The sequence below is a fragment of the Bos grunniens genome, chromosome 14 (assembly GCF_055505025.1).
Source record: "Bos grunniens cultivar Pamir isolate PY7600 chromosome 14, Bosgru_T2T1.0, whole genome shotgun sequence".
NCBI classification, from domain to species: domain Eukaryota; kingdom Metazoa; phylum Chordata; class Mammalia; order Artiodactyla; family Bovidae; genus Bos; species Bos grunniens.
Window position 1 is genome coordinate 45,900,637 of NC_141178.1, and position 13,465 is coordinate 45,914,101.

Below are 13,465 nucleotides of genomic sequence, written 5' to 3' on the forward strand. Positions count from 1 at the left end.
TGCAGGAGACACAGGACATGCGGGTTCGATCCCTGGATGGGTAAGATATCCTGGAGGAGGAAAATGGCAACCCACTCCAGTATTCTTGCCTGGAGAATCCCGTGGACAGAGGAGCCTGGCAGGCTATAGTCCATGGCATCACAAAGATTTGGATGCGACTGAGTGACTAAGCACTGCAAGCATAGGATATCATGTATGGAACAAGGGAGAGGTATAGTGACTTGTGAGTGTGTATTGCAAATACAGTCTGAGCCAACAAGGAGGTCCCATGTGTGTTATAAATAGATTCCTTGGTGGAGGAGGGGATCCACAGAGGCTAGGAGGGGAGGGACTTCCCTGAGGATATGATGAGGCTAAAAAATGCAGAACCATCCAGGTAGAGGGAACAGCATGGTGAGCCAGACACTCAGGTTGGGGGGTGGGGGTTGAGGATCTGGGGACCAGTTTAGGAAAAACTCATGACCCCAAGAGGCAGTAGTAACACACAATGACCTTACAGGCTGTGTGAGAGAGGATGTTCAAAGGTTGCACTATGGCGATCACCATCCAGAGGGGGAACAGAAGAGTCTGCCAGGAGCTCGTGCATCCAGTTGATATCAACTAAGTAGCATGGTTTGGAGTCCCTGGGTGAAAGGGCTTCATAGGGCAGGTGTCATGGTGGCTTGGGGTCTTGCAACCATAAAGATTTACCTAATCAATGGCCAGCAGACGTTGGGTATATTTCACAGGATATGTAAAATTAGGATCTAAATGGCTAAAAGTCTGCTTGTTTGGCTATTTTAAAAACAATCGAATGCACAAAAATTTTAGTTTAGTGCCAGTAGGGTTTTGTCTCATTTTGTTTATTTTTGGCTGTTCTCAGGCTTCTCTAGTTGCAGAGAGTGGGGGCTACGCTTGTTGTGGAGCGCGGGCCCTAGGGTGCAGGCTCAGTGCTTGTGGCACATAGGCTTAGTTGCTCTGTGGCATGTGGGATCTTCCCGGACTGGGGATCAAACCCATGTTCCCTGCACTGGCAGCTGGATCCATTAGAAAAAACAATGGCACCACTTAGTTACAGGGATAGGCTGCTAGAATGTATTCCTGCAGCACAGGCTGACCCTTCAGTGTGGCACCAGGGTGCTCAGCCCCCTTCCCAGGCCTGGGTCTCTTCATAGCAGGATGATAATGCATAACCTTCCATCCTTTTGTATTGTCCTCAGTTTCCTTCATCAGGGTCTTACAGTTCTCAGAGTACAAGTCTTTCACTTCCTTGATTCAATTTATTCTTAGGCATTATGTTCTTTTTGAGGCAATTGTAAATTACATTGTTATGTTAATTCCTCTTTCTCATAGTTTGTTACTAGCCACAATGTATTTTTGAGTATTGAATTTTTGGGTTGTACTGGGTCTCCGTTGCTCTGTGGGCTTTTTTCCTAGTTATCTCAAGCAGGGGCTGCTCTAGTTGTGATTTGTGAGCTTCTCATTGTGGTAGCTTCTCTTGTTGCCAAGCATGGGCTCTAGGGCTCGTGGGCTTCAGGAGTTGCATCATGTGGGCTCAGTAGTTCTGGCTCCCAGGCTCTGGAGCACAGGCTCAACAGTTGTGGCACACAGGCTTAGTTGCCCCATACCATGTAGGATGTTCTCAGATCAGGGGAACCTGTGTCTTCTGCATTGGCAGGCAGGTTCTCTACCACTGAGCTACCAGGGAAGTTCCTGTGTATTGATTTTATATCTTAAAACTTTATTGAATTCATTAGTTCAAACAGTTTTGTTTTTTTTTTTTGGTGGAGTCTTCAAGGTTCTCTATGTATTAATAGTATCATGTCATTTGCAAATAGTATCAGTGTTATTACTTCCTTTTCGACTTGAATTTATTTTAAAAATTTTTTTCTTGACTCATTGCTGGGACTATGACTTCTAATACTTTGTTGAATAAAAGTGGCAAGAGTGGGCATCCTTGTCTTACTCTTCTCTTAGAAGAAAAGTTTTCAGCTTTTCACTGTTGAGTGTGTTAGCTGTGGGCTTGTCATAAAGAAAGAAAAGAAAAGTGGCTTAGTCGTGTCTGACTCTTTGCGACCCCGTGGACTGTAACCTACAAGGCTCCTCCGTCCATGGGATTCTCCAGGCAGGAATACTGGAGTGGGTTGCCATTTCCTTCTCCAGGGGATCTTCCCGACCCAAGGATTGAACCCTGGTCTCCCGCATTGCAGGCAGACGCTTTAACCTCTGAACCACCAGGGAAGCCCTTATGGCCTTTATATGTTGAGGTACATTCCTACTGTATCCAATTTGTTGATATCAACATCATAAATGGATTTTGAATTTTGTCAAGTGTTTTTGCACATCTATTGAGATGATCATATGATTTTTATCCTTCATTTTGTGAATGTCTCACATTGGTTGATTTGCAGAATCAATGAAACTATCCTTGCACCCCTGGAATAAATCCCGCTTGATCATGGTATATGATTTTTTACTGTATAATTACATTCAGTTTGTTAGTGTTTTGCTGATGCTTTTTGTGTCTATACTCATCAAGGATATCGGCCTGTAATTTTCTTTTTTTGTAGTGTACTTGTCAGGTTTTGGTATCAGGGTAATGCAGGCTTCATAAAATTTGTTCGTAAAATTTTCCTCCTCTTTGATTTTTAGGAAACGTTTGAAAAGGATATTAAATATTTTTTTTTATGTTTTGTGGAATTTTCCAGTAAAGCCATCTAGGCCTGGGCTTTTGTTTTTTGGGAGTTTTGTGTTTTCATTATTGTTTCAATTTCCCTATTAGTAGTCAGCCTATTCAGATTTTCTGTTTCTTCATAATTCAGTCTTGTATGAATTTATTTGTCTAATTTGTTGATGTATAGTTATCTGTAATAGTGTCTTATGATCCTTTATATTTCTGTGGTATTAGTTGTAACTTCTCCTTTTTCATTTCTAATTTAACCTGTTGGAATCGCCTCTTTCTTTCTTGGTGAGTCTAGCTAAAGTTTGTCTATTTGGTCTGTCTTTTCAGAAAACCAGCCCTTCATCTCATGGGTATATTCTACTAATTTTTAAGTCTGTGTTTATTTTCACTCTGATCTTTATTATTTCAGGAAGCAGTGAAATAATATTTTAATCCTCTTGGAACAAGGACTTGATAAACTGTGAAACAGCCTACCAAAATGCAGAAAACACTAAAATTTAAAAAAAAAACCCACTAAAATTAAGCGAGTCACTCACAGGAAAACACCTTTTAGAGAAAAACACGCTTGGTGTTGTATTATTGTTGTTCAGTCGCTGAGTTGTGTCTGACTCTTTTCGATCCCATGAACTGCAGCACGCTAAGGCTTCCCTGTCCTTCACAGCATCCCAGAGCTTGCTTAAACTCAAGTCCATCGGGTTGGAGATGTCATCCACCATCTCATCCTCTGTCACCTCCTTCTCCTGCCCTCAGTCTTTCCTAGCATCAGGGTCTCTTTCAGTGAGTTGGTTCTTTGCATCAGGTGGTCAAAATACTGAAGCTTCAGATTGGTCCTTCCAATGAACATTCTGGGTTGATTTCCTTTAGGATTGTGTTAGCTTTTGTCAATACCTCAGAAAGCTGGAGGCAGTACATTACCACAAATTTAGTGACTTAAACAACACAAATGTATCATCGTACAGTTCTGTAGTCAGAAGTCAGACACAGGTCTTACTGAACTTAAACCAAGGTTGTCAACAGGGCTGAATTCCTCTCTGATTGCTCTGATGGAGAATCAGTTTCTTTGCATTTTCCATCGTATCAGAGGCTTCCTTTTCTCATGGTCCCCTTCCTCCACCTTCCCAGCCAGATCATAGCATCTTTCTGTGCCTGTCTTCAGTCATAACATCCTCCTTTAACTCTTCGAAGGACCATTGTGCTTACATTCAAGCCATCTGGATAATCCAGAATAATCACCCTATTTTAAGTTCAATCAAGTAACATCTTTAATTTCTCTTTGCCATGTAACATAACATATTCACAGCTCCTGGGGATTTGGACATGGACATCTTGAGGGAGGCATTATTTTGCCTGTGATGGACAGGGAGGCCTGGGGTGCTACGGTTCATGGGGTCGCAAAGAGTCAGACACGACTGAGCGACTGAACTGAACTGAACTGAACTGATGGATATAGAACAATGTCATCTCTCTGGGTTTACACATGAGGACATTGGAGCTCAGTGAGGTAACGGCATGACAGGTGATCTCATTGCCCTAAATCTTGTGAGTTCTGTCCCTTAATAGTGTTTTGCTTTTAAGCATTATCATTAGTTGTTATGATTATAATTATATTGAAAATTAATATTGATAATGTAAATCAATGAATTTACAATATCAATATGAATGTTCAATTGATATTAATATATTATTATAATATGAATGTTAATAATATAGAAATGTTAATACTATATAAATGTTAATAATATTGATATATTATTATTATATTGGGTTGGCCAAAAAGTTCATTCAGGTTTTCCCATGATATCCAACAGAAAAACCTAAACAAACTTTTTGGCCAATCCAATATTTTAAAATCACAATTACAGAGTCTGATAACTAAGTAGAAATATAAAGGCCATGCAAGGCCAGTGAATAAAATACAATTATGAAGACACTCTAATTAATGATCAAGTAGCCATTGGTGGCTCAGCAACAAAGAATCTGCCTGCCAAGGCAGGAGACAGAAGTTCTATCCCTGGGTTGGGAGGATTCCCTGGAGAAGGAAATGGCAACCCACTCCAGTATTCTTGCTTGGGAAATCCCATGGGCAGAAGAGTCTGGTGGGCTGCAGTCCATGGGGTTGCAAAAGCAGTGAAGACAACTTAGTGACTAAACTCACACACAGCCTTTGCCCTCTTCCAGTTTCATTTAATGTGTATCGTGAGTATATTTTTTATCATAAAAGCAAATCCAGAAGCATATATTATGTGTTTGTTGCCCATACTGACTATTGTTCATATGGGTTTTCCTTCTGCAAGATCACTGTGCATTATTATGAACCGTATGATTCTAGGCTGGCGTTATTTGTCAAATTTTCATTCCATTCTCTTCAACACCATATCTACAGACTAGTGGTTCTAAGTCTGCTTTTGTGACACCCCGTTGTGTCAGAGGGCTTTATGAAATTCTCAAAGCAAATGTAATTTACTTTCACATTCAAAGTAAGTACGTGTGGGGCCACTCTTTTAGAAGTGGAAGTTGCCCTAAAAGCGAACAATGGTAGGTTGATGGGATGCCAGAAAAGTTGGCAAATAGTCTGTTAACAAAGAATCTATTACATTGAATATTGTTGCCAGGAAGGGGAGAGGCAGGAGAATGGGCATTTATTGAAAGCTTTTGTCCTGAGGCACCAGCTATGTGCTGCCACACAGAAGCAGAAGGGAGACTGGAGGCAAAAATAATTTCTAAATTACCTACTGCTCTTAGTGAAAAATTAAATTTGTGGGGAATGTTAAAAAATGGAGCTAGCTCAGAGTCCTCTGGTTCTTGGCTTGTTTACTTTAGATTCGTGCCAAAGGGAAGGACACCTCCTTAGTAGAATGTGCCATCCAACCAAGCTTGGGCTGGAGGGGCCAGGACACAGAGGAGACAAGGTCCAGGGTTCCTGCTCAATTCTATGATTGGTCTTAACCACAGAGACTCAACACTGAGTTTGAATTGTTCAATTGTTCAGTTGCTAAGTCATGTCCCACTCTTTGCAACCCCATGGACTGCTATACACCAGACTCCTCTGTCCTCCACTATCTCCTGGAGTTTGCTGAAATTTGTGTCCAGTAAGTCAGTGATGCTATCTGACTGTCTTATGCTCTTCTGCCTCCTTCTCCTCCTGCCCTCAATCTTTCCCAGCATCAGAGTCTTTTCTAATGAGTCAGTTCTTCGCATCAGGTGGCCAAAGTATTAGAGCTTCAGCTTCAGCATCAGTCCTTGCAATGAATATTCAGGACTGATTTCCTTTAGGATGGACTGGTTTGATCTCTCTGCAGTCCAAGGGACTCTCAAGAGCCTTCTCCAGCACCGCAGTTCAAAAACATCAATTCTTTGGCGCTCGGCCTTCTTTATGGTCCAACTCTCACATCCGTACATGACTACTGGAAAAATCATAGCTTTGACTATATGGACCTTTGTCTACAAAGTGATGTCTCTGCTTTTGGATAGTAGGTCTTAAAAAATAGACTTGATTGTCTGTACTGGGGTGCCTGCTTGGTCATTTACTATTTATTTTCCCTTAACTTCCATGAGCCTGTTTTCTGATGAGAAAACCTCTGTCTAGACAGAGCTTTGGTGAAGATCGGTGATGTAGACTAGGAAAGCACTTTGCAAATATACAAGGTGCCCTTGTGCCCCAGGCCGTCCCCCACCCCTGAGCCACACCTCCTGCCCATCCCCCAGCCTGAGGGGGCTCCGAGTGTCAGGGCTAACCTTTCCCCCCTTTCCTTTCTCCGCTCTCACTTCACAAAGGGACAAAAAGGGAAAATGGAACCAAATTTAAGCAATTTATCAGTAATACGCTGCCGTATTGAAACATTAATATTAATAAACTAGTGAAACTTTGTCAGCTGTGTTGTAATAGAGTCAGACTGCCACACTTTTGAGCCTGGAACATGTTTCTTATGCTCTCTGGACCACAGTTTCCTCATCTGTGAAAGGGAAATAATTGGTCCTATCTCAAAGAATGGTTGTGAAAATGAAATGATTAAAGAGATGGCAATACCAGACCACCTGACCTGCCTCTTGAGAAATCTGTATGCAGGTCAGGAAGCAACAGAACTGGACATGGAACAACAAGACTGGTTCCAAATCGGGAAAGGAGTACGTCAAGGCTGTATATTATTACCCTGCTTATTTAACTTATATGCAGAGTACATCATGAGAAACACTGGGCTGGATGAAACACAAGCTGGAATCAAGATTGCCAGGACAAATATCAATAGCCTCAGATATGCGGATGACACCACCCTTATGGTAGAAAGCGAAGAAGAACTAAAGAGCTCCTTGATAAAAGTGAAAGAGGATAGAGAAAAAGTTGGCTTAAAACTTAACATTCAGAAAACGAAGATGATGGCATCTGGTCCCATCACTTCATGGCAAATAGATGGGGAAACAATGGAAACAGTGAGAGACTTTATTTTGGGGGGCTCCAAAATCACTGCAGATGGTGACTGCAGCCATGAAATTAAGACTCTTGCTCCTTGGAAGAAAAGTTATGACCAACCTAGACAGCATGTTAAAAAGCAGAGACATTACTTTGCCAAAAAAAGTCCATCTAGTCAAAGCTATGGTTTTTCCAGTAGTCATGTACGGATGTGAGAGTTTGACTATAAAGAAAGCTGATCACCAAAGAATTGATGCTTTTGAACTGTGGTGTTGGAGAAGAGAGTCTTGAGAGTCCCTTGGACTGCAAGGAGATCCAACGAATCCGTCCTAAAGGAAATCAGTCCTGAATATTCATTGGAAGGACTGATGCTGAAGCTGAAGCTCCAATACTTTGGCCACCTGATGTGAAGAACTGACTTATTGGAAAAGACCCTGATGCTGGGAAAGATTGAAGGTGAGAGGAGAAGGGAACAACAGAGGATGAGATGGTTGGATGGCATCACTGACTCAGTGGACATGAGTTTGAGTTGACTCTAGGAGTTGGTGATGGACGGGTGATGGACAGCCTGGCGAGCTGCAGTCCGTGGGTTTGCAAAGAGTTGGACATGACTGAGCAACTGAACTGAACTGAACTGAATGCATGAAAAACACTTACTCAGAAGTGCATCACTGGTAGCTGTTAGTTTTATTATCTCAGAACTTTTTCTTCGGATTTCATATGAGAAACTGTAGTCCTACACTTACCCTCTACTTCCTAACCAAGCGTTTTTTCCCTTGAGCTATATATTAAGTGCATTGCCTTTGAACTTTTGTAATAACATGCGCAATACAAATTAGGAGCTCAGGTAAATGTTTTGAACTAAAGAAACATATTCTGAAAATGTTATAGTTTGACTGGTAGGATGCTATAAGGATTTAGCAGTAAGTGTATTCTTTACTTAGTGAATAAGTCCATATGTGTGTCAAAAGAACAGAAATGAAAACAGTCCATAAGAAAATGAAAACCCTTTCGATGTTTGCTTCTGATAATTAGGTCTAAGAGAAACAGAAGGATCCTGACGTACATGCATTCACTTCTCCTTTTTGATTCTGTCCGTGAATTTTGGAAGTTCCAAAGCTACGGTCACATTTAGAAAGAATGACATGTTCTCTTCGGAAAACAAACATGCTATCACAGCAAGAAAGAGCCACTCAGCTGGGTGTCTAGAGCTTACACAAGATGTGGGTAGTGTTCAGACAAGAGATTAGATGCCCAGACACATGGGACACGAATGTGCCTACAACTCTTAGGACCAAGTGGCTATGCCTGTCTTATGTTTCCATGTAATAGAAAAATGAAGTCTCATTCAGAAAATCTAAAGAATTCAGGCTGCCACCTCGTGGCTGGAAGGAACTTAGCAAGATGAACATATAGGCTTGAAGCATCTGTTTTGCTGCTGGTTCCCCCATGCCCTTGTGCTCTTGTTGATGACTTGGGCATCTCACAAGCCAATCTCAGTTGGTATCTCTTCTTCCCAGAATGGTCCAATTTCTGAAATAAGAGGTCAGAAGGATAGTAGAGCTTTCTCAGCTGCAAGATTCAGTATAGGAACAGAAGACCTCAGGGAAATAGGACCTGTGAAACTCATGGCAGTTTCATGACTTCATTTATTCATTCATTCATCGACCCATTCATTCCTTGAACACATATTTGTTGAGCATGTGAATATGTGAGGGCTACCATGATGTTCAAGGCAAAACCCTGTCTTCCTTGAATTGACAGCAGGATGGAATCAAGAGATCGCCCCCAGGGGCTACACAGAGCAACAGATGCCCCCACCCCAGACTTAGAGATGAAATAGGAGGAAGGCAAAATAAGAGGGAAGAGGTGGAAGGAAAGGGTTTCTGGCTGTTTTTTTTTTCCCCTCTGACCCAGAGTATCAGAAGTGAGGGTGTTGGGGCGGGCGGTGAGGAGGAGAGACCCTTCGAGACCTTCCTTCCCTGAAGTTGGAGTGGGGACAGCACCGTGCTGGCCAGCACCTGATGGTCACACCCTGGGCTGTGTTGTTGGTGGCGAAGCTTCCAGGCTGTGGTTATCAGAAAACCTGGGAGCATTCACTCTTCCTTCCTTTGCTGTTCCTGTTTTTCCCGTTCTCATTTAGAAAGGTTGCCTTTTTCTTTTTTTCTCCTTCTACTCCACTTTCTCTCTTGTCTTCTTCCTCTCGCCTTTGTTCCTTTTCTCTCTCTTGCCTTATTCTTTCTACTTTTCACTTTTCTTCTCTGTTTCTCTTCTTTTCATAAAAAAACAAATCTCCCTTTCTCTATTACCTTACTTTTTCCCTTGGTTCCCCCTACCCCACCCATCTTTTTATTATTCCCTCTGCTTGCTGCCCCCACGCCTCCCCTCACCCCCTGGCCCCCACCCCCCGCTTTCCTTTGCACATGGTGAGATCACTGAAGACAAGCGTGCCCCTCCCTGCCCAACTGTGCTGCATGAGGCTTTATGGAATTTGGTTCTGGGGTCTCTGGCTTCACCTCCTTCACTCCTTGGTGGTGTCCCTTAGATTTAGGGGTAGAGGGATTTATTTATTTTTTTAACACCCCAAACATTTTGTATTGGGGTATAGCCTGTAAACAATGTTATAGTTTCAGGTGGACAATAAAGGGACTCAGCCATACATATACACGAATCCATTCTCCCCCAAACTCCCCGTCCCATCCAGGTTGGCACACAACATTTAGCAGAGTTTCCTGTGCTCTATGGTAGGTCCGTGTTGGTTATCCATTTTCTATATAGCCGTGTGTCCATGACCTTCCCTAAGTCCTTAACTGTCTAGGACTGAAGGGCTTTGGATGGGTTTGAAACCAAGTTTGGGAACAGTTGCTCTGGAGACTTCAAGCTGCACGTGTTCAAGGTCATTCTCCTTTTCCAGTCCCTGCCTTTATAACTACCTCTGCGTTCAACAAGGAGCGAACAAGACAGGCGGCCTCCCCACACTGGACCACAAGCACAGAGGATGCTGGGTAATTTGGTATTATTTGTTTTTCTCATGTTTTTTCCAGTCGGATGGTCAAGTCAGCTCACGAAGGTAACTCGTTGGGATGGAATTTCTTCTGGTATTGTTCATGTACTTCGAACAAATAAAATGTGACTCTTTATCCCAGAGCTGGGAAATACTTGCCCCTTCCCTGTTTTATTTTGGTGGAAGGGGCTAGAAATATTTTGTCTCTGATCCCTAAGAAGAAACATGCTGTATAGAAATGAGATGGTATATTTTGCCATTCACACTAAGGATGCTCAGCTTATAGTCTTTATGGAACCGTGCACTCCTGCACCACCTCTGTTTGTGAATTTGAACATGGTCCCCATCTGAGGTCTGAGCCTTTCTGTCAAGACCTAATGGCTCAGAAGGAACCTCCGTGCTCATTAGAAGCCCACTCTTCTGCTGTTAGAATAGGGACACCAGACAGCTGCATGTTCAAATCCCCACACCACCTCTTACTGCGCCTCAATTTTTCCTTCTTGTAAAATGAGAATATTGATTCCTACCACGTGGGGTTGCTGTGAGAATTTAATGAGCAAATATCCTTGAAAAAATGTCAGGGTTAAGCTGTCTGAAGCTGACTGAAGCTGCATCATAGATTTCCTACGTTAGTACCTTAAGGTACCAAATAAACTTTACCTACCATCGTTAAAGATCTTCTTTGAAACAGTCTCTCTAAACACTTCCCATCTAACTTATTACAATTCGTAATTATATGGATTAAAACACAAGAGCCCATTTTAATGTAGTTAGAACCTAAAATGCCATGCTGTTTTGTTTCCCTGAAGAACTGTAAAATTGTGTTGCTTTTAAGTACAAAACTCTGAAATATTCATCCATGTCTGAATGCACCCCTGGGGCCTTCAGGGTCTAGTCACACAATATAATGCTAGATTTTCCACAGCTCAGTGTAAGGTGACTCTAGTCTGTTACAGAAAACTGTGTCTCAGCTTCCCGTGTCCTTTCATCTGTGATGTCCAGTATAACTCTGATGCTTGACTCTGAGTCAAAACTCACCTCATTGCCCCAGATTATGTAGGGGAGCCGGGAGAGCGGGTATAGGGAAGGTCCCGGGAATGGTGGTGAGGTGCTGGCCTGGACATCCGGGACCAGCCTTCCTGGGGCTCACATGTTCTCAGACTCAAGCAAGTTCTTGTTCGATTTCTGTAATTCATTAAAATCTCCGCAAAGTTATCAAGGGCAGTTTTCCTACTGAAATGTGTTTTGAGACATAATTTCACGGTCAAACTAGATAGGACACGAGATAAAATTTGTGCAGTATGGTGTTGACCAAATAATTCAACCATGGATTGAGAAACAGCAAAAAGGTTCAGTTGTCAGATGTCAAGAGTTCAGCGAGTGAGAAGCTTGACCAGGCCTTCTGTGACCTGTGACAAGGCAACATCCTACCTTCCCTGGGCTGTCAGGCATCCTCAGGGGGTTCCAGCCTTCCTAAGACTTTCTACAACATCAGGGCACTTCTTGTTGTTGTTCTTGTTGACCAAAAAGTTCATTTGGATATTTTCATAAAGTGGTATGGGAACATGCGAATGAACTTTTTGGCCCATCCAATCATTACAATTACAGCAAGTGAAATTGCTCTTTTTTTTTTTTGTTCTAGATACTGTATGGAGTTCAAGACAGAGTCACTGACTCACCACTGTGCCCTGGAAAATCGCCCCCTGACCCGATGGATGCAATATCTCCGAGAGGGCTACACAGTGTGTGTGGACTGTCAGCCTCCAGCTATGAACTCTGTGAGCCTTCGTTGTTCTGGTGATGGCTTGGACTCTGACGGGTAAGGCAGAGAAACTGGTTGGAGGATTTCTCTTGGCCCTCATTTGGGGAGACATGTCCTTTTCATGTCATGCACAGCAGACCAGTATTCGATTTGGGGAGTCACAACAGTGGGGAGAAACTTCCATTTGGCCGTTCCAGAGTCCAGGACCCAGTTCACATTCTAGGACTTAGAGGTTCTGTACCAGAGAGGTGTGGGTGAATTTGGATATTGGGGCTCAGACCAAGGTCTCAAGGGACCGTCAGAGACCTGCCTCCAAAGCAGCCATAGACGCTATGCAAACAGATGAGCTTACCTTTGTTCTAGTAATACTGTATTAATGGACACTAAAACTTCAATTTTATAGAATTTGTATGTATCATGAAATAATCTATGAATTGCTTTCAGTTCTTTAAAAACATAAAAATCATTATTTTTATTACTATTTTTTAAAAGTCGAGGTAGAGTTGATTTACAATATTATATTAGGTTCAGGTGTGAAAGTGAAGTGAGGTAAAAGTCGGTCAGTCGTGTCCAACTCTTTGCGACCCCATGGATTTATACAGTCCGTGGAATTCTCCAGGCCAGAATAGTAGGGTAGCCTTTTCCTTCTCCAGGGGATCTTCCCAACCCAGGGATTGAACCCAGGTCTCCCTAATTGCAGGCAGATTCTTTACCAGCTGAGCCACAGGTTCAGGTGTACAACATAGCAATTGAAAAATTTTATAGCTTATACTCCATTTATGGTTATTATAAAATATTGGCTGTGTTCTCTGTGCTGTATTCTTGTGGCTTGTTTATTGTATACAGAGTAGTTTGTGCCTCTTAACCCCCAACCCTAGCTGTCCCTTGCCCTTCTGTCTCCCCACTGGTAACCACTAGTTTGTTCTCTGTATCTGTGAGTCTGTTTCTTTGTCATTTTCACTAGTGTGTTTTGATTTGCAGAATCCACATACAAATGATAATACACAGTATTTGCCTTTCACTCTCTGACTTATTTCACCAAGCATAATCCCCTGCCGATCCACCCATGTTGCTGCAACTGGCAGGATTTCATTTCCTTTATGTCTGAGTATACCACATATTCTTTATTCATTCAACCATTGGTAAACACTTCTATGCTTTCATGTCTTGGCTATTGTAAGTAATGCCGCTATGAACACTGGGGTGCCTGTATGTTTTTGAATCACTCTTTTCATTTTCTTTGGATATATGTATATATACAGGAGTAGAATTTCTGGATCACGTGTAGTAATCATTCTTAACCTGTAGACTACACAAGGGGTGGGTGGGCTGGATTCGGCCCATGGGTCGCAGTTTGCTGAACCCTGTCCAGATGATTCATACCCACAGCAAAATTTCAGAACCACTGCTCAGTGAGGCAGTCACAGTCATGACTAAGATAGTATTGGTGGGCCTAGTTTTGCAGGATCATAAACTCTTTTGATGTTCTAAGCACTCCATTTTAATATGGGGTGGGGTGGGATTTCCTCACACAGCATGAAGCAATTCATGGGACACCAGGTTGGCATCCAACAATTTAACTTAATTCTGACACTTAATTCTAACTTAATATCAGTCCTACCAGACTGC

The 13,465-nt window shown here is 42.4% G+C and overlaps 1 protein-coding gene across 3 annotated transcripts in view; it reads left to right on the forward strand.

Annotated features, from left to right (window-relative positions):
• SBSPON (somatomedin B and thrombospondin type 1 domain containing) overlaps positions 1–13,465 on the forward strand; it is a 32,624-nt gene that overhangs the window by 14,184 nt on the left and 4,975 nt on the right. For all 3 annotated transcript variants that reach the window (XM_086336561.1, XM_086336559.1, XM_086336560.1), the window contains 2 exons: positions 9,985–10,075; positions 11,717–11,893. In XM_086336561.1, coding sequence (XP_086192687.1) covers positions 9,985–10,075; positions 11,717–11,893 — 268 coding nt within the window. The remainder of the gene's footprint in view (positions 1–9,984; positions 10,076–11,716; positions 11,894–13,465) is intronic.